The sequence below is a fragment of the Papaver somniferum genome, unplaced genomic scaffold, assembly GCF_003573695.1.
Source record: "Papaver somniferum cultivar HN1 unplaced genomic scaffold, ASM357369v1 unplaced-scaffold_18, whole genome shotgun sequence".
In the NCBI taxonomy this organism is placed as follows: domain Eukaryota; kingdom Viridiplantae; phylum Streptophyta; class Magnoliopsida; order Ranunculales; family Papaveraceae; genus Papaver; species Papaver somniferum.
The window spans coordinates 237078-263626 of record NW_020627707.1 but is presented as its reverse complement, the minus strand read 5'-3'; the positions used below and the strand labels follow the sequence as shown (position 1 = coordinate 263626).

At 35.8% G+C, this 26549-nt stretch overlaps 1 protein-coding gene and 1 non-coding gene across 2 annotated transcripts; one reads left to right on the top strand and one right to left on the bottom strand.

Annotated features, from left to right (window-relative positions):
• The first annotated feature begins 295 nt into the window (after nt 1-295).
• On the top strand, nt 296-1030 carry LOC113337794. The gene is made up of 2 exons (XM_026583380.1): nt 296-646; nt 695-1030. Exons 1-2 carry the CDS (start codon nt 296-298, stop codon nt 1028-1030), a joined length of 687 nt encoding a protein of 228 aa, XP_026439165.1.
• An 18054-nt stretch (nt 1031-19084) lies between these two features.
• On the bottom strand, nt 19085-19248 carry LOC113338153. The gene has a single exon (XR_003354648.1). It is a non-coding gene; the product is annotated as a small nucleolar RNA snoR143 (small nucleolar RNA).
• Between the last annotated feature and the right edge of the window lie 7301 nt (nt 19249-26549).

The window sequence follows — 26549 nt, the reverse complement described above, 5'->3', positions numbered from 1 at the left end:
TCACGTCGTGTTCCAGTGAGGATTATCAGTCCAAGAATGAAACCATCATGGGAGATAATGGTGTTAAAGGTACGTTTATTTGTCCCTCTTATTATTGTACTTTTGTATTATGTTTTTCCTGACCAAATAGTCACACTAATGTTGAATGTTTTATTTTTTCAGCGAGTAATAGTGGTCCAAAGGCTAGGAGATGTCTTGAACCAGTAATGACTCCATCAGCCAAGAAACTCCGATGTCTTCATGATACGCCAACAACTCCAGCGCCGGTTCTGGATATTCCTAACCCCCGAAGGATATGAAGTACAATGATATACATGTGGGTAACACTTTCAAAAGAAAGGGGGAGATGAAACTTATACTTGCAATAGGCAAATTAGAAAGAAACTTTGAGTACAAAGATTTTAAATCCGACAGCCAGAGGTTTATTGCCAAATGCAAAGACAAGACATGCGAGTGGCGTCTGCGAGCAGTTCCCTTAGATTCTTGTGGGTGGTGGAAACTCACAGTTGCAAAAGATGTGCATACTTGTGAAAGCAACAAAGGGACTGACCCTGAATTAAGAACCAAAGCGGCCGCTACTGGAATTGCAGAGCTTTTCAAGCACAAATTCAAAGAACTAGATACGGCCTTTACGCCCAAACAAATGGTTAAGGACATAAAAAGGGATTATGGAGTGGTTATCAATTAACGGAAGGGATACAGCGCTTGCAAGCATGGTATTGAGCTGATCAAAGGTAGCCCCGATGAATCGTACCAACACCTCGTTGGTTTTAGTCACATGCTTGGTGCTCGTAACAAGGGTACTGTTACCGAGATTGTAACTGATTCAGATGATTCTTTTCTATATTATTTCTTTGCTTTTGGAGTATGTATTGAAGGATTCAAAAATTGTTTCAGACCCGCATTTGCGGTTGATGGTACACATCTTACAGGGACACACCAAGGAGTTCTACTGTCAGCAGTTGGAATGGATCCCGACGAGTCGATCTATCCTATTGCTTTTGTTGTTGTTGATTCAGAGAATAATTAATCTTGGGAATGGTTTATGAGAAAGTTAGTCGGAGTACTTGGTGATAAGTATGCTATGAATAAAGATGTTGTTGTGGCAACAGACAGGCACCCATCGATCGGTAGAGCCATAAGGTTGGCATTTCCTTGTCTTAATCAAGTATACTGCATCCACCATCTTTCAGGTATTTAACAAGACTTTATATACTATAAACACACGAGTTTTGTGTTTAAATAGATTTGATGTTAGTTATCTGAATGGATACAACGTTAACCTTGATTTGTGTTTAGTGTAACTTATCAGACTGTAGGTCTTTATATGTGCGTATCTAGATAGAGTTATGAATTCAATGACAATAGCATCATATTGCATATAATGTACTTGGTACGGCATTCAGGTCCATGACAGTAGTACCAGGGTCGACCCTGAGTTTTTGCTGCCCCGAAGCCTGAGAAAAATTGTTGCCCCATTAGAGTGTATCGTTCTCATTGATCGTTTAATATGATGGGGCTTTGTATTGTATATCCACAACGTAATTTGACATCAAATAGGGATGATTTAACACTTCAAAATTCTATATTTTCAAAGCACTGACATGCCATACAGTTCACTAATCCCAACCTATCAGATACTACATGGGAAACTAAACTAAATCCCTTGTACATTACCTGCAAATGCAACTCTTCCATCTGAGAAAGAAGTGTTATATTTGCATCAAGTAAAATATTTTTGCGTACTTGAAGTTCGGCTAGTTTTAATTGTTCATCAAGTAAACCATGATAAGACACTTGAAGATAGTTACCATGGACATTAAATTTTAAAAGGATTCACACAAATAGTATATTTTTAACTGCATGATTGGTGGACTCAAAATGACGACATCATTAGGATTTCGGAATTGGTTTTCTAAAGTAGCATGAGACAGCATTAGCAGCAAGTAACAAGTCTATCAAAAGTAGTATAACAAATTGATAAAAATTGAGAGTATTAACAACTAATAGAAAATAGTTCATGATTTTAATTACCTATATGCTATATAAATGATGATAATCTATGATATTTTTAGAGTGATTTAAATCACCATCAAATTATATTGGGAGTTGTTGAGTGTTCAAGAACAGGAAGGAAGAAAGAGTGCTCTTGGGATAAAACGATGTATGAAATATTTTTGAGTTTTTGTCTTCTTTTTTTGCTAGTTACTAAATATTTATCGTGAACCACTAAAATCTATTCTCTATTTGCATCATGCCCCCTTAATCTCTTAGAAATATATACAATAGTGGCCACATATATATGTACAGTCCAAACAAGTTTTGTTGTCCACCCTGTTGTATGATACATTTTAGACATATATATATATATATATATATATATATATATATATATGCATGCTTCATGTTGTACTTATAGGTCAGTCCTGTAATGTTTGACCTTGGAGAAAATATCAAACAGACCTACCACAGCGCCGCGACTTCGGTGGAATTTACAAGAGCTGCAAAAGCGTTTAGCAATGATGAGTATGAACTTGCTATGAGAGACCAAGGTTTAGTGAGCCCCGCTGCTTTAAAGTTTGTAGTGGATCTTGGAACGGAAATGTGGGCCAGGGTGAAGGCTAGAACAGGTCGTTTTACTCTCATGACTACAAACGCCTGTGAAACTTTCAATTCAAGAATAGCTGATGTTAAAGGGTCTTCCAATCTGCCATTTAGTCGATTACATTCGCAGGTTACTTATGGAATGGTTCTGCGAACGTAGAAAACTAGCTCGTGATTGGCAAGATCCTTTGAGTCAACATGCACGGGATATAATCAAAGAACGGTGGGCTGTGGAAAAAAGGTTTGTGGCTTTCCATGTCGATGGGGAAGAATATTAAGTGGACGAGGGTGACTATGAAGAGAAGCACACCATCTATCTTAACCGAAGGTCTTGCACGTGCAAAGTGTTTGATTATCAGCATCTTCCGTGTCCCCACATACTTGCAGTGTGTGAGACATATAAGATAAAAGAAGGAGGACTTTGTGGGGAATATTATAAAACATCGGTTTGGAGATCTATGTATGAACCTAAAATCTACGGTGTGCTGAGCCCAGAAACTTGGGATGTCCCAGCGGAGGTGGCATAACGGGTGGTTCTTCCTCCAAAAATTACACCGAAAGTTGGTCATCGGAGCATCAAGAGGAAAAGGTCTTCCATTGAAAAACCTAGAAAGAAAAGATATTGTTCAAGGTGTCACCAGACAGGGCATTATGCTAACAGCAAACGTTGTCCCAAGGCTTAGAATTGGAGTGATTTTGGTTGCTGACATTGCTTACCTTGTTATGTTTGTTTGAAATAGTTTAGGCGGCATCATTAGTAGAGTGGTTTTAGTCATATTTTCATCCTCAGGGTAAATTAGTTTTTCTCAGACTTGATATTAAACCTTAAATTTCGGAAAGTAGGTCTTCTGTAATTGAATTTGGGGATTACCCTTTGAAAAGGAATTCCTTAGTTTCCTTATGTTTATTAATTGTAAATTCTACTGGCATGTTTCATGTGAGCTGATTACAAGAATCAAAAATCATTTACTACCATGTTGTTTTAGTGATTGGTAGCTAGGTGATGCACTCTTTTAAACGTGCTAATTTTCATTTACTTTTCTTATTGAAACAACGAAAATTATATAGCCATAACTAGGACAACCTAGAAGTAAAAACAGTTCCATCGTACCTAATAAAAAGGACTTCAAATATAAAATAAACTAATCAGACATTATCTTAAACCATTCTTCATCACTTTTCTTTTCAAGTTTTACGTTCTTGTGCCTTCGGATATCGCTCTTCATTGCACCATTCATCAGCTCAACAAGGGCAAGATCTTGAAACAAACTCTGTCCAAAATTCTCTTCCTTGATCCATACGCCGCTGCCATGATAAGGAATGATACATGATTCCGGGACTGATATCCTTAACCTGTTGCGTTCTTCACGTAACTGGCGATCCTCCTTTACTAACTCAAACCACTCCTTACTGAATTGGCTACCATTTTTTGTTGTGTAGAAATTAGTTACTACACGCTTAGCAATAGGTTTTTTAGAGTCAACAAACTCATCACCATCCGACGCAACACTATTCCTCCCATATATGGTAGTATATTGATTTCTTGTTCGGGCAGTTGAATTAAGTGAGGTTACGTCAGACTGTTGAGAGGATCCTGCCATTGTTTTCGGATGATTTGAGATAAAAACTTATAAACAAATTTACCTAATAACGGTGATTTTCTTTACCCTAGAGATTATTAAGCACAAACGAATCTGAATGATGTCCATTTATACTTATGTTGGCAAACATGTAGAATTTAATGCCAACTAAATATAGCTGGCGCCTCTCATGTTCACCTCTTATGTGTAACTGAAAAGAAAAAAGCAAGTTGTTTTTGACTAATTACAAATAGTCAAAAAGTTTTTATTTTGTTTTTTTTTTCACGTTTCCCAATTAGTCTTCTGTTGGCAGCTTATGGGTTGTGTTACCTATCAAAAACAAAAGAGATAAGGAAGAGAAAAAAGCAAATTTAAAGCTTGTCCCATTCTTGGGTAATGTACACACATTGACAACATTCCCTTCAAATCCTCTCATCTGTACCTGAAAAGTGAAAACCAATTTCTTTTCATCACATTAGCCACAACACCTCCATGCCATAAGGGGACAAACCATTACCTCTATCACTATTAAAAATTGTGCATAAAAATGGTCCAATAAGGGACAAATTATTGCCTCTCTGACTAAAAAATAAGTGCAGAAAAAGGTTCAATAAAGGACAAACTTTTTCCACTTTGACTAATAAAGAATGTGCATAGGAAGATCCAATACGGGGACAAACGGGACAAACTATTGCCTCTGACTAATAAATTAAAGAGAGTCCAGATGGTCATTGTGGCGGTCGATAGTTTATTTTAATTCAAAGCAGGTGGGAGTGTGGGAGTTGGGAAGTAAATGCTTATTCAAATTTCAAAGAAAATGGGTGAGTCATTTAACATAAAAAAGAAAAAAAATTATAAACAAAAGGAAAATCAAACAACTTAGATATGAGTGAGGTAAGAAGATGCTTTCTCAGTCTACAATTCTATATATATATATATGACATCCAAACCTTAGGAGTGATTCCTTACAATTTAAACTACTCACTTCGATCACATGGTATCAAGATCAGAGAGCAAATCATGTTTGGAAAAATGTTTTTCTAAAATTCCTTCAAAAAGAAGACGTCAAAGCAACCAACAAACCAACAACCTACCAAAACCAGCGGATGAGGGTTCTTCAAGTATGTCTTTAACAAATCTGGATACTTCTGCCAATGGAGTTATGTCCTGTGAGGAATGGTATGACGCGATTGAAGAAGGTCGTAGATTAAGAAAGGAAACAGCTGAGTTGGGTTTTCCAGTTACGCTGTTGCCACCTCTTAGAGATCTATTACACCATACATACAATGATCTGGTCAAATGTGTTAATTCTATAAGAGCTGAGAATAACATACTTAATAGGAGATTGATTAATCGGAAGAAGTATTTTGCTCTACAGGGGACTAATATGTAACTGGAGTGGTAGTAAAATCAATCATTTTCTCTTGCAGTATTATGGTAAAAAAAAGTTTATTTAGAGCAATGCTATGTATGAGTGGTAATTCAGTATACCTTTTATCTTATGTTCAGTTTACTTGATAGTAACTGAAGTTGTTGTACAAGTGCAATGCAGCAAGATAGTACTTCAGAGTATAAATTTACGAACAATATCGCAGTTCTCCAAACAACCCATTAGATTACGATGATAGTGATCGGTTTAATATCTAACACCATTAACAACCTTTAATATCCATTGCTACTTTGTTGCTCTCCCTTTGTATTGAGCGAGCTTCATACTGCACAACTGCGACAAACAAAACCATCAGCTTAGGTTTGATCCAGAACAAAACTATCAAAATACATCCCGAATCAAACGAACATACATTTTCATAAAATATAGAAAGGTATTTATCTACCATAATTCAACTTCTTCAACATAGTTTTCTAAGAAAACTAATGCATACATAATGTTCAAAATGTTACCATCTCAAAGGGGGTCAAACACCCATCAAAATTATATTTAGATATCCCTTTGTTAGCAGAAAAACCATAGTATCTTTTCTATAATTCATATATTGGTCAACGCCTAACTATATGTTGGGAACTCAATAATCATCACACAATAAGTAAATATAGCAATAAGGTATATATACTTCCAATAAGGAAGTATATACATATGCAGGTCTAACAGGAAACTATCCACTAGTTAGTAGTTACAAAGTTCCATCCAATAAGGTAACAAGAGGATTACACAGTCCTAGCAACTTCCCCTTTTTGCTACGTAAGCATCTACATACTTAGCGGGTTGAGACACTGATGGGGTCATTTAACCCTTAAGTGGAGTTCAGGATCACCGGGCATTAAATCACGATTATAAAGAGTCACATAAATAACTCTTCAGGAGTTTCAACTTCTTTCCTTACATTCTCAACCTGCAAAAACAACAAAAAAACAAAAAATATATATCATCAACACCAATCCACAAATTCCAAATCAATTTCTCAGCTTCAGTTGAAGTCCTTACATTCACTATCTTCAAATTGGAGTCCTTCAATTTCTTCTCAGCTTCAGTTGGGCGTGTTTCCATGTTCCTAACTTAGTTCTCTATTCATCTTCAGATTCATTTTCTTTCTTTAGTTTCTCAACCTGCAAAAACAAAAAAAAAATCACACCAATACATAACTTCCATATCAAATTAAAGTTCAAGTCATTCAATTTAAGTAACTAACCTAACAACAAACCGATAAATCCCATATTAAAACTTAACTCCATGCATCTGCATAAAAATACCAAAAAAAATAAATATTGGTTAAATTCAACAGCCAAACCTAACATCAGTATTATACAAAAGGTAAAAATCACCTAAATCGAATAAAATCAAGTATACCCGATATGAACTGCGACTAAATATGTTGAGATCTACCTGTAGAAGATCTGAACTGCAACTTAAGCTGTTCCATCTACCGGAAACCAACCAGAAAAAATAATTGTTAAACCCCCATTAAGAAAATCGACCAGTAAGAAATCAAGAAGAGAAAAAAAAAATTTAATAAAAACCCTAACTGTACCTGCTGATTTTGTAAAATCAAACATAATTGTTGCACAATTGAGAGATGTTGAAGGTTAATAATCATAATTAATTTTAATGAGGTTTTGTCATATAGGGCTTAAATGGTTGGTAATGGTAGAGTTCAAAGAGAGGAGGAAATATTTTTGGCTGGTCTGGTTTTCGTTTGCAAATGAACTGATGAAGAGAGAGGGGAAACAACAGGTAAAAGTGATAATCAGGGTTATGGTTTGCTATATTGGTGGCAAAGGTTGTAATTACTGTGAATCTTTAGGGCAAATTCGCGACATTTAGGGTTTCTCCCTAAATCGATGGCCAATAACCATCTATTGTGTCTCATACAGATTAAGAATCCAATGGTTTACATGGACCTATTTTGTTCATACATATCATGAAGTTTGTGTTTCTTTGCTAAATTGTGTTTCTTTGTGTTTCCTTGCTAAACTCAATTCGTGTTTTCGGGGTATTAACAAGCTTCATTATGACCAAGTATATTAATAAATGGCGTGTATATTTTAGTCCACGTCTAGATATGGATCATATTTCACATTGTCATATTTCGAATTAATAGAGATGAAATATATCATATTTCAACATCTCGGGTTCAAAGATTACTAGAGTTAAAACAGAGGTTCTCATTTCGATGAACAGACTATGAAATATATCGTATTTCGACATCTCGGGTTCAAAGATTACTATAGTTAGACACGAGGTTCTCATTCGGATGAATTGAGGATGGATTATATGAGTTCTTATCATCCCGGTTTCGTATATTACACGAGTGAGACTGGAGTCTCTCACTCGGATGAACTGAGGATGGATCATATGAGTTCTTATCATCCCGGTTTCGTATATTACATGAGTTATACCCGAGTCTCTCACTCGGATGAACTGAGGATGGATTATGAGTTCTTATCATCCCGGGTTCGTATATTACATGAGTTAGACCCGAGTCTCTCACTCGGATGAACTGAGGATGGATTATGAATTCTTATCATCCCGGGTTCGTATATTACACGAGTTAGACCCTAGTCTCTGATGCAGCGGTAACGATAAGAAATAGCCTTGAATCCACAAGGTGTGTTTTGAATCCACATAACACTATTCTGAATCCACAGAACAAGGTATAATCTCAAGAGATTTGTTTTGTTAATCCATAAGAACAAATAGAACTTGATCATAGTCATGTGATAATAATCTATACTCAAAGAAACGCTCTACTTCATTAAACCAATCAAGTAATTCTTCTATGTGTAACTGGCCATTAAAAGGTGGAAGATCAACTCTCATCTTGAAACCACCATGGTTGTCTTCTTGTTCTCCTCCATTTTTTCTGCCTCCATCATGTCTTACACCACGATTGTGCGGAACCATATCAATAATATCTTCATCACTGGAATCATCACGATTATGTTGTCCATGTAAATCACGAAGAGGACGTTCTCTATCACGTATTTGATTTCAAACCATCATCTCTGTCAAACGAGTCATGGAAGTCAGTAACGTCTCTACGGACCTCATCATTTGTGCTTGAGTGTTAGCAATCTGCCCTAACGTCGCAGCACTCTCCTGGACATATTCAATCGAGCGGTGGACACCATCTCCATCATTGTTAGAAGCCATGAAACAAGGATCAAACCTTGCTCTGAATCCAATTAACGCAGCGGTAACGATAAGAAATAGCCTTGAATCCACAAGGTGTGTTTTGAATCCACAAAACACTGTTCTGAATCCTGCACACAAGGTATAATCTCAAGAGATTTGTGTTTTGAATCCACAAGAACAACAAATAGAACACTTGAAAATACACAAACAGAAAACTAGTTCCTTTTAAAATAACAATCATCAATAACGTTTTACAAATCAGGATCCTAAGATTAAATACTAGTAGGTAGTTGTAGGAAGTTAACACACACATTAGACACACAAGATAAGAAACTGAAACTAGAAACTGAAAATAACTATTAGATATTTTCTGAAAGTTGCAACTGTCAGGTGTGACTATCCTTGTTCTGCATCAGTCTATCACTCGGATGAACTGAGGATGGATTATACGAGTTCTTATCGTCCCGGGTTCTTATATTCTTGAAAATACACAAACAGAAATCCAGTTATCCTCCCATATATTGACTTTCATTCCATCACCTATTTCCCAAATACTGTTTTTTTCAACTAAAATTATTCCTTTGTAGATACATTTCCACATCCAAGAGCTATAGGAAAGGATTTTATCTCTAAAAGCAGAGTTTCTCTGTGTTCCATTTTTTCTATTATGCTTTCAAACAGTTTTATTTTGGTTTTATCTACAAATAGAGGTGTTCCTAGATAAGAATATTTCAAGGCTCACTGGAACAAAAGGTGAAATTAGGGATTCAAGAGAATCCCCCCAAAAAGGCGAAGAGAAAGATAGTCTTCTTGCAACAGAGATATTATTATCAGATAAAGATGGGGAATCAGTATTTGGTACCGGGTCTGGAGAGTCCGACCCAGATCCGACTTCAAGAGTAGTCATGAGACCCGCATAAGCTTGGTTTTGTGTTTTGTTTTTTTGTTTTGTTTTGAAAAGACCACCAGGGAAGGGATAGAAAGCCACAATTAATTTTGACAAATCAAGACAGAACTAGGTTGCATGCAAAACATATCATTCTGCCGCACGTCCTAGGTTAATTAAGACTGAGAGACTAGGAAGAGGTAGAGGAAGCTCAGACAGCAAAAGAAGGAGACAAATCAGCAAAAAAAGATTATAGGATCCCGAGATGATCTCTCTCAGGATAGAGATAGAAACGAACTAAGCATGATGAAAATATTGTAATTGCAGGAAATCCCGCAACACACCCCTTGTATTATCATGACTATAACTTCTAGATCTAAACTTATTTGATATGAAAATAAAGATAAAAATAATGAAAATAGAAAATAAGACACAAGATTTACGTGGTTCGATCAATTTGATATACATCCACGGAGTTAGGTTTCACTACGATTGTTTGTAATTACATATGGATTACAATTGAGACTCCATTAATGAGTATTTGGAGCTCTCTCTCTCTCTCTGGTTTTTGGGGAAGAATAAAAAGATAATAATACCAGTTACTTTTCTCTCTCCTATCTTTCTCTTTATATAGATATTTACATAGTGGATGAAAACTCGTATGTGGTGGGATACAGCTAACATTTCCCCTAATTTCGGAATCACCGTGCGAAATGTTGCGAAGTTCCGGAATATTGAAAAGTACGTACTTGCCTCTATTCTTATGTGAAGTTCCGGAATGTTGCAAAGTAAATAAGAAGTATCATCTTTTGAAGTATGCGAAGTATGAAGTATCCTTGAAGAAGTATAAGAAGCATGAAGTATCCTTGATGAAGTATAAGAAATATTCAATTCTCGAAATGTAAGAAGTATCCGTCCTTGAATGAGAATAATAAGTATTTCCTCTATTCATGCGAAATTATTACTCCATTTTTGGTGATTCTTGCCGAGAAGATAAAGAACATAAAATGTTTTCTTGGTAATCCATAGTTGTCTCTGTTCTTTATCCATGAGAGTAGAATCTTTGACAAAATGTTGAATGTGCGAATTTTTTCTTCATGGATAAAGAACAGAAACAATTCGCACATTCAACATTTTGTCAAAGATTCTACTCTCATGGATAAAGAACAGAGACAACTATGACAAAATGTCTCTGAGAGTTGAATCTTTACAAAATGTAGAATCTTTGACAAAGAATAATTCGCACATTCAACATTTGTCAAAGATTCAACTCTCATGGATAAAGAATAATTCTGCGAAATTCTGCGATATTATTGCGAAGTTCTGCAATATTATTCTGTACAGTTTTGTAAAGTACTTGTGCGAATATAATGCTTATGTGATGATTATGTTATGAAATGTGTATGCGATGTTTATGCTATGAAATGCTTATGCAATGCTTTTATGATGCGAGTATGATGTTTGTATGATGAGAATGCTTATCTATTGCAATGTATAGATAATGTTTGCGTTACTTAGCTCACTTTGCACGCTAAAATTGATGTAGATTTAAATTGCCTCCATTCTCCATTTCTCTGGCTTTTTCTTTAGTGTATGCATTCCTCTTCGTGTAGTTATTGTTCCTCACAAGTCCTTACTTGTGTTTCATCTTTCCATTTTCCTGCACTATTAGTATCTCATAATAGTATGATCATAATATCAAGTCTGCGGCATTTTCATTGCCTCAGTTTCATTTCCATGTACATATTCGCAAGCTTGTTTGCTTACATATAATCATTCTCGCAAGCTTACTTGCTTACTCATTTTATTATGTGGTCTTATTTTGCCGTCCTAGTTAAAGGTCTTATTTTGCCACCTCTTGTCATTGCGAAAAAATCGCAGGACGTCTTTGCACTTTCATGCAAAAACCCATTGATCTTGCCTTAACTTTTTCTTATGTATTATTGCCTCTTCAGGATTGTTGCGATAATATGACATGCCTAAATATTCTTGTGAAAATAAATCCCCGTGACATTGTCGTCTTGCGACGAAATCGCAGGACGTCTTCACACTTTCATGTAATGACCCATTGATCTCGTCTTATCTTTTTCTCCAGTATTATTGCCTCTTCAGGATTGTTGCACAAATATGACAAGCCTTAATACCCTTGCGAGTAAAAAGCCTCATGACATTTTCGTCTTAAGACACTTATCAGCTCCCTAATTGAGGGTGCCGCCCTTATCTCCCCCCTGGTTGCCCCTTCAAGGAGGCGTACTTCTACCATACAAGGTTATCTCCTCCCATCCGGTCTTAACAACAACCAGTTGTTTTCACAGCCTCTTATCCCTTTTACCTATATGGCTTATGGTTACGAGACTGCACGCTAAGTGGGGTTTTCTTCAGGCCGAGTGCAGTATAAGCCAAGACTTGTCAAGAATGGCAAGGATGCTTCAAACGCCCCTGGCACTCTTGACTCAACCGTGTACCTCGGCGCCTTGATCAGATTCTGCACTCCTTGGGAGAGTCCTTATTACCTTAGTCGCCCAACCTAAGTCATATGTTTAGGCTGGGAATCCAAGGTGCCTCTCCCGGATAGGCTTTATTGACCCCAAATCTCCATGACTCTGGTTCCAGGGGCGGTATAACCTTTTTCCTGAGTCATGCTACAGGTACCCCCTTGTATGACGTACTTTAGGTCTTACATTTGCCTCTTGTGAAATTTTATTCGCGAACTAGGGTGTAAGCCATAAAGGTTCCCCCATTCTAATCTTAGATTTTTATGGATCTTAGATTATCTCTTGCGAAATTTTTGCGTTTCTTTATTCTTTTATTCTTTCATTCATTCTTTCATTCTCATAATATCATATCATTTGAAGCAAAGTAAATATTCAAGTGAAGTTCTAATACATTATAATTCTAAAATCTTTGTAATTGTGAAATCTTTGTAATTCTGCGATTGTTTCGCATTTTGTAAATCAAATCAAAAATCTATTTATTCTCTGTAAAAGAAATATTCTAGAGAAACATATAAATTAAATTTTCTCAGTTTTTTGTAATTTTGAAACCTCGCAATCTTTGTAATTTTGAAGTCTTTGTAATCTTGAAATCTTAGTAATCTTTATAATCTTTGAAATCTTTGTAATCGTGCGATTGAATCGCTTTTTTGTAAATCAAATCAAAAATCTATTTATTCGTTCTTAGTATAAAGTAAAATGTTCAAGGAAGTGGTACTTATCTTTCATGTGAGTCGCTGTTGTTGTCAAAGAAGTGAATAAATGCCTTGAAATGTATGAATTTCGCGCAGCAAAAAGAAGTGTGAGAAGTGAGACTTGAACCCTTGATCTACTTCTTGGGTTTTCTTGCACCATACCAACTGTGCTAAGCCTCTTTTGCGAAATAATCAAAGTTCTTGCAAAGTAATCAAATTCCAACTGTGTAAGAGACAATTCTGTATAAATTTCGCATAATAAAAATAAACATGCGAGAAGCAAGAATTGATCCAGCGACCTGCTGCTTGCATTCATGCCTCCTGACCAACTGTGCTAACCCTCTCTTGCGAAATAATCAAAGACTGTGCGAAGTAATCAAATATCAACTCTGTGAAATGAATATTTGTGAAGCAAAATTTATTTGGTCGCAGGGAGAATCGAACCCATGTCCTCTAGTTTGCATACTCCTTCTCTGACCATCTGCGCTACTTGTTGCTTGCGAAATAAACACACAATGATGTACTTTAATCCATTTCTTCGCCTTTAGGATTTCAAAAATGTGCGAAAAATTAAGCTTGATGAGGGATTCGAACTCGAGTCTTACAACTCACTCTAACGAAGCTTGACCAACTGTGCTACCTCTTGTTTTCGAACTAATGAAACAATATTGCAAAATTATTCATTTTTTTGATATCTGTAAAAAGAAGAAAACTATGCTCGCAGGGAAGTTCGAACGTGCGACCACGAACGTACATATTGTTCTCTTGACCAACTGTTCAAGAATCTCTTTGCGAAATAAACGCACAATGTTTTTCTCTTATTTCTTTATTCTCCCATGCAAACGAAAGGAAAATGAAAAATACGTGTCTCTGCGAAATTCGAACCCGTGACCTATCGCTTACTCGCTCCATCTCAAACCATCTATGCGAATTTCTGTTTGTGATAGAAATTGCAGCATCTGCCTCTTATCTATTCTTCGTCCTTCCTTAACTTCTTTCACATTTGCCTTCTTCTCCTGCACATGAAAATCTTCCACCGAAACTTCAATTTTCTCCTTAAATTTCACCACAACAACTAATTTTTTCTCTCACTCTTTTCATGTCTTTGAATTGTTGATGATGTTTACTCCCTGAAAGTGTGATTTCTTCCATAAAATTTCCATTTTTGAACCTAAATTTTGTAGATCTAGAAAAATATGAACATTAGCTAATCTTCATGAAAATTTCTTGAATCAACAAGTTACAGGAAGGATAAATCATTTACTCGTCCCTGTTTCTAGCGCCATTATGTAATTGCAGGAAATCCCACAACACACCCCTTGTAATCATGACTATAATTTCTAGATCTAAACTTATTTGATATGAAAATAAAGATAAAAATAATGAAAATAGAAAATAAGACACAAGATTTACGTGGTTCGATCAATTTGATCTACATCCACGGAGTTAGGTTTCACTATGATTGTTTGTAATTACATATGGATTACAATTGAGACTCCATTAATGAGTATTTGGAGCTCTCTCTCTCTCTGGTTTTTGGGGAAGAATAAAAAGATAATAATAATACCAGTTACTTTTCTCTCTCCTACCTTTCTCTTTATATAGATATTTACATAGTGGATGACATCTCATATGTGGTGGGATACAGCTAACATTTCCCCTAATTTCGGAATCACCGTGCGATGTTTTCGCAGGCTCACGTTGGATCTTAATTTGCACACATGCTACATTCTCTCGCAAGCTTCCCTATATTCTCGTGAGATCTTATTATTGTGCGATATTTGGATCTTACAAATATGATTTACTATTCGGGAATGATTCAGAGAATTACTAACTAGGTTCTTTGGATATTTTTACTACCTATGTATTTTATATTGTTTTTAAACTTTAGTGGATTTTTTATACACATTTTTCCTACCTGTGTATTCTTAGTTTTTAAATTTCAAGTCACCCAAACCAGTGATCTTTAGCTGACACTAAGTTGCTAACTCCCTTCAAACAACATGGAGTAGATAAAATATCTAAGCATCAATTTTTAGAAGCAGACACGTTTAAAAGCAGAGACAAGTCGTTATACATACATAACTGAAGGATCATAACATGATCAACAAAATATAAACAGATATATCCAGGGTATAAGAGTCCATCGCCACTAACTTAGATTTAGAACTACAGCTGACATCTTTTTCAACTATACACATCCAAAAAACAGGGACCAACATGCTGGCCAGGAATTATACTACAAGATCATATGATTACAGGTTATTATTCACCAGTTGTCCCATTTGCCTCTATGAATTATTTCTTGAATAGATACACCGCAAGTTCGCATCGATAACGAGTAGCGAAAGCAGGTTCGACTTCACAAACAGGAATCTTCCTAACCATATGCTCGATAAACTTGAAAGCAAACACCCTACAAGAGTTACTGCATAAATAGTATATGGATCAATTCTCCAAATATAAGGTTAAAAATTCAAGGTTAAAAATAGATTTCAAGTAAGACTCACGTATCATTTTTCTTGGGGGTTTTTAAGTCATATCTACACCACCATGGACCGCGGTTGTATGCTTTCTCCAAATAATCACGAATTTGACCGACTTCCGGGTGAATTTTGCTTGAGCGATTATTACGATTCGGTCTAAGAGAATCATAAATTGTAATTGTCTTCTCCTTTACTTGAATAGAGACTGCGACCCAGTGAATATTTTGAATACAAACTACACCATATACGACATCAACCTTATCCCAAGAAGGTAAATGCTCACTAGGTGGTGAACAACGGCGTCCTGCTAACCCTAATCTGAATCTGTCAACTTGGGAAAAATCACCATTCGCAAAATGTTGCTGTTTCACGAGCAAGGCAGCTCAGTCACAATGTATTCATGCAATAATGTAAATAAGTAGAAAATATCCAATCTATTCTGCACAAAAACTTACCGGTAAGTGAGTTTCAAAGTATGACCAGGTACCAGTCGATTTGTTAGAAGGATAAGACTTGTGCAAAAGCACCAATTCACTGTCAATAATCTGCAGGAAGACCAATAAACATATAACTTCTCACAACCCAAATAATGTTCTCATTATCATATTTAATCGTCAATATCAAATGATGCAATCTGACTCACTTTACCACTTAACCAACCAGTTGAACGTAGTAGTAGTTTATACTCATAGCAAGACAACAATGATTTTCCATCACCATTATAGTTATCGCCATGTTCCTTGTTGTGGTAAATTAAGATCCATTACAAGGCAACACCATGATTGTTAGTTTACACATATACAACAAGACAGAGAAACAAAAGGGTATACTAGGGAGGAGAAACAACAAGACACGGAAACAAAAGGGTATACTAGGGAGGAGGATAACCCGAGGTTTATGACTCTGTTCACATCATCTATATCCTTCTTCGTTATTCTCTGATCCAATACGTATTCTTCAAAATAATTCGTGATAACAGGCTCTTCGCTTGTCGGAACCTTTTTTGTGTTCTTTTTCGCCACTTTCCATGTAGGAGTATACGGGGGCAACAGGGAAGGTGCAGGGTTTACTTTCCTCCTAGCCCTTCCCTGACCTTTTGTAACATCATCAGAAAGAACGATAATGGGTGCAATAGGGCCAGTGCAGGGTTTATTTTTCTGATGCTTTCTTTTTTTCCCCATTGAGCTGTTACAAATGTTTTCTCCCTACATATCAGACACAGTCAAAAAGTCATACCATGATAGTCTTCTGAAAAAAGTACGAAAGATATACGTGCTAATGTAGCAACAAAACTAGAGATGAAACAAATACTTACAACAGGTCGTCTCACATCAACTTAGTTATTTGGAGGATTGTACGGAAATCGTGGACTTAACTCACTACTGTTGGATCCATTGCCAGGAGTCACATCTGGCTCCTGCATTGCCGCACCATCGAAACCTCCTTCTTCGTTATGTCCTCCATGTGGAGTCCCCTGTTAAAACAACATAAATATCAATAAAACTTCAATATCAGAATAGATGTGACATCCTATCTATCTTAATACAAAGAATTTCCAATTGACTCACCGTTTTTGTCTTTGACAATGCGTTGTACGTCTGGGTTTCACCAATCTTATCCTTTATTGATTTGATCTCGGCAGTTAAACACTCCACATGATTCAACATTGTTTTATGGCTATTACTTACCTGGACGCTTAACTCCTCCAACTGACCCTTCACTGCACTTTTAAGTACCTCCATTTCACCAATCACTGTCTTTTTCAAATCCTCTGTATGACCAATCATTGCATTTTTGACAAAAGACTCGAAAGAAGCAATAACTGAAGCTGATGTCCTAGAACAAAGAGCATCAGGATGGGAGCTATGAGGTGCCGCACGTGTTATGTCCTCCACCACATTTTCATTCCCTAACAGATCTTCTTCGTCCTCATCATCATCCATGTTGCTCTCCTCCGAAACCTTTTCATCCACAAAAACATTTTCAATCTCTAACATATTTTCTTCCTCATCCTTCTCAAACGGATCTTCTTTCTCCACCGCATTTTCATTCTTTAACGAATCTTCTTCTTCGTCATCTACCAAGGGACCTTCACATATCCCCAACATTACCAACCGCTTTGCATCTTCTCTATGCTACATAATGTCATTACACACTTCATCCTGTAATTTTATGAAGTCACTCGACCAAATTAACAATACAGCAAACAAAAAAATAAAGTAACTAAGGTAGTTATTACTTCATATCTTTGAGTCCTCCAAAACCTTAAGTATATCAACATGGTGTATTACTGAATTGAATGTAATACTATGCATATGGGGGGCCAATTTTCAAAAATAGTCTTTTTTCCAAACCCGCTAAGCAATCTCGACAACACTTCCAGACCCCAAACCTTGGTAAAAAAAGGAAAAACTATAAAACAACAATCGCAAAAAATTAAACTAGAAAATATCAACCCAACTGATTCTTACCACCAGGACATGGGCCATTCCTTGACACTTCTAAGTCACCTCGCTGCCAACAGGCTTGTCGGCCTCAATCTGATAAACTAAGGCAGCATTTCTACTATCAATAGTTCTGTTGAACGCTATTTCACCCCAAGGATAAGAGTTGAAGTCGACGAGGTTATCCACCAGGTACCAGTGATCATACTCAACTACTTTGTCATCTCCCTTTCCCAAGACATACCTGTGGACAACGTATAGTAACGACAATTTCACCTTGTCATCAGATTCCAGTGGGATTCTGACATTTTCACATTTAGTATTAGAGTTGCTTGATTGGTGACATTCACACAATTTTTCCTCCTCCTTTTTGCTTGATCGGTGACATTTCCTCGATTTTTTTCGTCGTCCTCCTCCTCTTCCACCTCTTTGCCAAAAAGAAATAATTTCAAACATTTTCCAGTTACTGGTTTTCCTTCATCGGGGAAATGCTTCATCTTAAGGCAGGGCTTCGTGGCGGGACGAGAAAATGTTTTGTTCGACTTCCTAAAACTAAGCCCTGAAATCAATGCAAACTCTTTCTTTCCGAAGGAGAGTTCCTTTCCGCAAACCATTACCCGCATTTCTTCACGGTTACCCTTATCACTTTCATCACCCGTGGAGATCTGACTAGCCAATAAGAAATGAAATAAGGAACCATACCACTTTTGCATGGGCAGCTGCAGTAAGAGGCCAATTGCAGTTGATATAAATTTATCTTTCTTAGCAGGAGCTAGCAGGTTACGCACCCACTTCAAAACCTTCGGGCTTGAGCCCGGTACCTGGAAGGGTGAAGAAACATCCTACAATACAGAAATAAATAGTTACACCAATAACAACATACAAGTTCTTAGAATAAAGTATTTGAGAGCGGCAAGCATGAACATTAAAAAAAAAGATAAATAGTTGTAAATTCAACCTAATCCAATAACCACCTATATTCAAGCTTTAAAAGTGACTCAAGGAATGACCGGCCTAGTTCCCGTTTACAAGTGGCTTATACCAAATACACCTAGAAAGAACAATGCAGCAACATGGAAAAAATAGGATTCGCATAGAGGCATCTAACTTTCTTTTATATATAAATAACTACACTATTGTTATTGTTCAAATTTAACTTATAGGCTATTAAGAAAAACTAAGTTCCTATCTACCTAAAACTACGTGCAACACACACATACCAGCACCAACATAAATAATCTGAAAGGTCTATTGACCAAAACAAGCTAACAAAGAAACAAGACTAAAATTTGATGAAATGCATTATACATGTGAGATGTAGTTAGTAGAAAAAACATGGCTGAATTAAACGCGTTATCTGTGGATACCACATCCCTACGGTTGTCTGACCGCTACCAATTGAAAAATCAACTAGTTTTTACTGTGAGCATCATTGGTATACACCAGTGGAAGGATAGATCCTTCACACTCAACAAGCCAAATAAATGCAATCTTAAATTACAACAGGAGGAACAACTTATGGATCAAATTTTAAAATAGGTACAGGCCAGTGTTTTAAGTTGCAAAAGAATCATAGTTTATGGGCATACATCAGAGGAAAAAAGATACTATGACAGCGTTTAATCTTACCACCAAGAGCCAATGTCATAAGCACCATATACAATTTAGTCATATAATGCCCTAATTCTTCAATCTAAATCATGTTATAAACCCTCATTTTCCAGAGTCTATTGTAAATTCTAAAATTTAACCCCCACATACCCATTGATTTGTAAAGATTAAACCACAAGTTTTTCATTACAATAAGCATAACTGAAGCATCATTTACACATCTTATCACAAAACATAAAAGATAAGCATGTTGTAACATCAGAATAACAAAACCAGAAAATGATAATCTATGGTAATACCACAAACTAACATTACAACAAGTTTGTTATTAAGAATGTTGTAACAGCAAAATAACAAAATGATAATATATGGTAATACCAGAAACTAACATAAAAACACGATAAACAAACTAAGATTCAGTTTCAGAAACCCCAAAAATTTAAAGACAAAATCTCATCTTCAATTAACCAAATAAAGTTTCAGAAAACCACTTGTCATTCAAAATCTTAAACACCTAACCACAAATTGCCGACTTTCATTTCATATCCACCAAAATTGAATCCTAATTTCAGATTGATGAAAGATAATTTTAAACCCTAAATCATACCCTTTTTTTTTTCTTCTGCTGGGGTTATATCTTTCTATCCGGCACTCTCTCCGCTCTCCGTTTATCCAAATCTTCTTCCCTAATCTCTTCTTTCAAATACCTAATTTCTATCTGTATTTATTAATTCTTCATAGATGGCAAATTGGGTATGTAAAAATATAGGGTTTTTCTGGTTTTTCAGTTATGGGGTATTGGTGTTTTGCTGTGAATCATCCACTGTTTGTCCTGTATATCAATAAAAGATTCAATCTTGTAGCGGATTTAATCTGAGAAGAAACTGAGAGAAAAGTAAGATAAAATGAGGCAAGGGTTTGAGAGGGTTAGGGATGAAATAAATGAAATTCAATCTTGCAGCGGATTGAATCTTCTGAAACTGGGAGAGAACTGAAGAAGAACAATGGAAGAGTTGGAGAGGGAGATGAAAGGAGAGAACTGAAAATGACGGTAATAACAATAGGACGGAAATAACGAGAGATTTGTCTCGGTGACATCTATGCTGAGGTGGTAGCTGACTCATTCGAAATTTTTGCTGAGGTGGTAGCTGACTCAGTCAAGTGGTGTGTGGACCTTTTCTAAACAAGGGTATAAAAGTCCATAAAACCCCAAAAGGGTATTATCTGTATATTTCATTTAAGGTGGCAGTTTTGGAAGCTTGTTTCCAGAGGGGGCTATTTTTACACATTAAAATCGGGGAAATCTGAAGAACTAACCAATATAGACAGGGTTAGAGTTGGGTTTGTAATATAGGGGGTACAGAAAATTTCTCTATCTAGCAGGTGTCACGATAGAATAGTGATAAAGCTACTGGATGATGATACCAGAATTCGAAACTTGCCAACACTAAATTCTCTTTACCAATCAAAAAAAGAAAATTTTGATATCTATATTTTAGGAGTGCAAAATAGGCTTGGAAAGCCATTTGTACTAAAAATCCCATTATAAGTATAGTTTGGCTTGCGAGCGCGTTGGGTTGGGTGTGCAGTTCTCTAAGCTAGCTCCGCCCCTGAATGCTGAGACCGAAGTATACAAATTTAATGTGTATTTTTTTTACTCGGTCCAAATTTAATGTGTAATGCATGCAAGTTGGGGTGTGTATTTTCTAGCTGCGGTGATAGCATAATTACTACTCCCTTGAAGTCCGGTAGAACAATTGAACACACTCCTGTCTTTTTTCTTTTTAATAATAGACTATCTCATCTTAATGGTAGTTGTTTTTTGAAAATAGACAGAATAGTGAACCGTTGTAACAATGCATGCTTGGAGCTCTTCAGCAAGAATTCCAATATTTTTTTGGAAAAGATAAAATCCATTCAAAATTCCAATATTTTTTATTTTTTGGAAAGATAAAATCATTCAAAAGTCCAATAATAAGTGCAGAGAAAACACTTAAAAGATATAACATATATATATATATATATCTAATCGAAGTGGATCGGTGAACAAATGGGTTTGACAAAGGAAAATGAAAAATCATCTCAACCATCATTTATTTTATATCTAAGGGTCCAGATTATTGATGATGTGTCAAATTTCTCGGCTCATATAACGTGATATAGGTACGACTTATTGGCTTAGCCGGGCCAGTTTTTAATTGAAGAAAATCCATTAAATTCTTTCGAATCGTATCCCAGAATTTTGATTTTCTCGGATTATAAAAAATTAGAAATTCTTCAAATTCTTAACAAGTAGCATCAACAATCTCAAGTACGTCGATTAACTTTCTTCTTGGATATAGAAATATGTTCTTCTTTTCTTTCCCTAATCGATGATATAAAATTTTGTTTTAGCAGCAGCCTGAGATAGTTGGAAAACGCATTAAGTACAGGTTAGATAGATCAAAAATCATCAAGATCTTTTTGGTTCCTGGGGAAAGGAAGAACACTGAATACAAGCTAGAGACTTTCTCCGGACTAGAGTTTACAGAAAAGATGTTGTCTTCGAATACCCCACTACGGATGCTAAAATTTCCATCCATCGATTATGTAGTTGTTTTGATTGTCACAATTGATGCTTTAAGCGACAAGATCATCGTTAGTACTTACAACCCACTATTTCTTTTTTTTTTTGGGATATTTTGACTTAGGTGCCCATAAAATGGTATACATATACCTTTGCGCTTGGTGCCTAACTTTGTCCCACTTTGAGTTTGGTGCCCAGTCAACCGATTGACCATGTTTGACACTATCGACCATTCATTTTACACTTAAAACTGTGAAATGACTAGATGAATGGAAGAAAGTTATTTGTTGGCCATGAATGGTTGAACGTAGATGAATGCAAAAACTATTTGAAGCACCTTGAATTTTACAATTTTTAAGTGTAAAGCGGATGGTCAACACAGTTAAACAAAGTCAATCAATTGACTGGGCACCAAACTCAAAGTTGACACTAAGAAATGTTTTTAATAAGTTTTGTAGCTTGCAGTACTGTTTGAGTTTTGAAAGTGTTATTAGCATTCTTTTTCTCTCCCGGATTCTTTCTTTTTAATTCATTAGCATCTGATCAGAATCCACAGTTAATTAAAAAGTCGGGCAATTCCATTTTCGCCGAAATCAGATATCAAAAATAATATTAAGTATCAGTAATCACGAAAACAAAAAACGCAAGTATTGAAATTGTGGTTCAATAATGTTCGGATTTGCATTGTTTTTTCTTGAAATAGATCATGTTATAGAAGAAAAGATAAAGTACACTCGATTACGCAATTAATTGTCGTATGGGTTATCAAAGAATTTTTTGATCACGATTGTTGTATTGAACTAGAATACGTACTGTGTACTACAGCTAAAAAAGAGTATCTCGTACCTTTGATTTTTGATAACAGTTGTTGGATTAATAGAAAACGATGAACTAGTTTTAAAATATATCTCTTAAAAAATTTCTACTAAGAAAAAGAAAACGATTAGGGTTTTGTTTCTTTTTTTCCTTTTCTTAAGTAAAGATATATGGCTCGGGTAAGCCAATAGATAAGGCCGTATAGCTATATCACGTTATATAAGCAGATAAAGTTGACACATATCAATAATCTGGACCCTTAGATATAAAATAAATGACAGTTGAGATGATTTGTCATTTTCCTTTGTCAAACCCATTTGTTCACCGATCCGCTTCGATATATAATTTAGGCCAGAGCCTTATAGGATAAAAGAATCATTTCCCAGTTGCATGATTATGATGATACCGGTTACCGCTTAAAAACCCTACAATCATGGATGAAATCTGCAAACTTAAATTGTTTAAAGGACCCGTGAATACTTTCCAGACGAATAAAGAAGCTTTCACTTGAATAATAAAACCCTCTCTATTGTTTCTTCTTAATTTTTTTACGAAAGGTTCTTTCGTTCCTTTCTTTCCATATTTGTTGTCATAGCGATAGACAAATGAAATTTGAGGATTTCAGTAGGTTCAATTATCAATTTCAACTTGCCATGAGACAAAAAAATCCAAACAAGAATTCGACGGGACCCATGTTAAGTCCAATAAGTTTAGGAAAAGCTCCCAAAATTTCTAAGAAAATACACAACGAATAAATATATGTATGATATTGATTGGGGTTCTTGATGACACGGATAATAATTCATATTTGCAATTGTCATACATACCTCTTCTACAAAGACGATAAACCGTTAGCTAATCCATTAATATATTGCAGCAATCCAAGCAATGAACGAAACTTTGTGTGGGACAGCTGAATTCCATATGTACTTTGACGGCATTTTTCTTCGTATTTCTTGAGCTTGTATTCGTTGTTGTAGTTTTTCGTGGATAATTTTGTAACATAAAGAAACCGAGAAGTATGTCTTCACTGGTCCCTCCAACCCATAACCTTATATCCTCTTTTCTCCCTAAATATTGAGGGTCCATGATTGTTTCGTTGAAGGCAACAATATCGCTTATTTCTTGTTCTCTATAAATCATTTTAAAACCCCAAATCCCATGCAGGAGTTTACGACCCGTTATTAGCCACCTTTTATCACTCTTCCTTTCTTGCATGATATTCTCCAAAATTAGGAAACAGTTCCTTGTTGTTCTCTAACAATCCTCTCCAAAACGGACATGTTTACATATTAAAACTACTTGTTTTGTTCCTTTTTTTTTTTTTAAGATTTCGATTGCTTGAGGATGTTTTTGCACATACCACACCCTTGATTCCGATTTTCTTGTGGCTACGCCTCTTCGTTCCCTCAAAAAATTTCTTGAATGATTGTACGACATAGACTAGTTTTTTTAATTTTCGTATCTCTATAGCCACTTAGTTAAAAGAGCTTGGTTCGTTGATCTTACAGGCTTTATGCATAAGCCACCTTGTTTTTTAACTTGTGCATCTTCAACCATGACACCCAATGAACTTCTTTTCATCCCCTCCCCCCCCCCCCCCCCCCCCCCCAATGAAATCCACGCATGTGTTTTATCTAATGTGTTTGTTAGAGCACTGCTCGTCCGAACTTCCAAGTTTTGTTATCTCAAGCTTGTTGTCAATGTTAGATGCAGAAAATTATATGTTGATTTCGGATCTACTAAACTCAAGTCTCAGACTAGGATTTTAATATGTCAGTTGAGTATATCAGACATCATTGAATAACCCTCGAAGATTGAAGACTTAAGATCAGATGAAGACATTTGAAGAACTTCATCGACAAAGAGGTATGTGAAGATTTAACCATTCTATTTACTCATGATATTTACATTCTATCTTATGAGACTATGTCGTCTGATTTTTATAGATCTAATATTACAAAGAACAAATTTTGAGCCAAGCTTGTCTTGAAAAATATCTCGAAATATGATTAAAGCAATGGATGTTCATAGGTCCTTAACAATCTTTGTTAAGAACAATTTATTGTTCATGAACTATTTTTGTTTCAAGTAGATCGTTTGGAAAATGCCTAAGCAATGATATTTATTAACTATGGCGATTGGAAAAGTTTCAAATTGGTTAAAGAAAGTTTTCAAAACTACTAAAATTCTGGACACATGGTAGATACACATACCCCAGGGATATGAATTCGTGAATTTTTAAAGGTACACATACCCAGTATGCGTACCCCAACAACCTGAGTTCACATACTGGTCCATAGGTATGCGTACCCCTATGCATAGGTAACCAGTACTAAATCCGTGGATGCTCATAAACTATTTTCAGAGATATGTTTGGCATTGCTATAACTCTTTAAAACACTTCTAAGAAAATTTTTATCACTAAGTCCCTTGGTGTTTATGAATCATGAGTTAAGTCTTGAATGTTCATGAACACGATTATGCTTCAAAGTTTTAAAGGCATATTTTCTAATACAGAATATCATTGTACGCGGTTCCATAACCTTGGACCATAGTTTATATTCTTCAATGTAATTTCAAGGAAAACTTCTCACAAGCTTACATAAATTCCTAATAAGCATTCATCTAAACTGAGAAAGTGTTTGCCTAAATCAAAAGTTATTTTAGATTGAATTTAAAGCTACCCAGAGTCTTGAAAATATATAAATAAAGAGACTTGTACAACTATATTTCTCATTACCTGACACTTCTATATCCTAGTTGCTTGCTAGAGTCGTCCTTTATTAACCTAAGTTTCCTCTGAGAAACATAATTAGGTTTACGATTAACGACTTAACTTAAGGATTCGTGAAGCCAGGTCCGACTATATTTTACCTGATATCTCATGATGTATCCTGATCTTGTTCTTATTGATTTACAAGGTTCTCGTAAATCTCTGGTCAGGATCAAGATATTTAGAAATCGTAAAGTTCTCTTCGTCTCTGATTTACAAGCAATGATATTTATTATCTACGACGATTGAGAAAATTTTAAATTAGTTAAATAGAGTTCTCATAATTACAGAAATGCTAGATCCAAGGTAGGTACGCATACCCTGTACACGTACCCTAGTGATCTGAGTTCCAGAAAAAGGCAGGTATAATACCCAGTACGCGTACCTTAAGGTTTTCAGTTAGCGACTAGGGGGAAGGTATGCATAACCAGCACACGCACCCCTGGGATATGAATTCGTGAATGTATAACGGTACACATACCCAATACGCGTACCCCAACAACCTGAGTTTACAGACTGGTTCATAGTTATGCGTACCCCTATGCGTACTTACCCAATAATGAATTCGCAAATGCTCATAAACTATTTTCACACGTATGTTTGGCGTTGCTACAACTCTATAAAATAAATCTAAGACAACTTTGATCACTAAATTACTTTGTGTTTGTGAATCATGGGTTAAGTCTTGAGTGTTAATGAACACGATTGTGCTTGAAAGTTCTAAAGGCATGTTTTCCAATACGGACTATCACTGTAAAAGGTTCTAGAACCCTGAAGTGTATATTCTTCTATGTAATTTCAAGGAAAACTTCTTACATGCTTACATGAATTCCAAATAATAATTTCATCAAAAATGAGAAAGTATTTGCTTGAATATGAAGTTGTCTTAGCTTGACTTCGAAGCTACCTATAGCCTTGAAAATTCATACATTGAGAGACTCATGCAATTGGATTTCTCAATCCCTGATATTTTCTTGTCCTAGTTGTTTGCTAGAGTCGTCC

Excerpts from the sequence above, each read along its gene's own strand:
- LOC113337794 (XM_026583380.1), top strand. The coding sequence starts at position 296 with ATGAAGTACAATGATATACATGTGGGTAACACTTTCAAAAGAAAGGGG. Across the intron at positions 647-694 it reads CCTTTACGCCCAAACAAATG|GGATACAGCGCTTGCAAGCA; the intron begins GTTAAGGACATA and ends AATTAACGGAAG.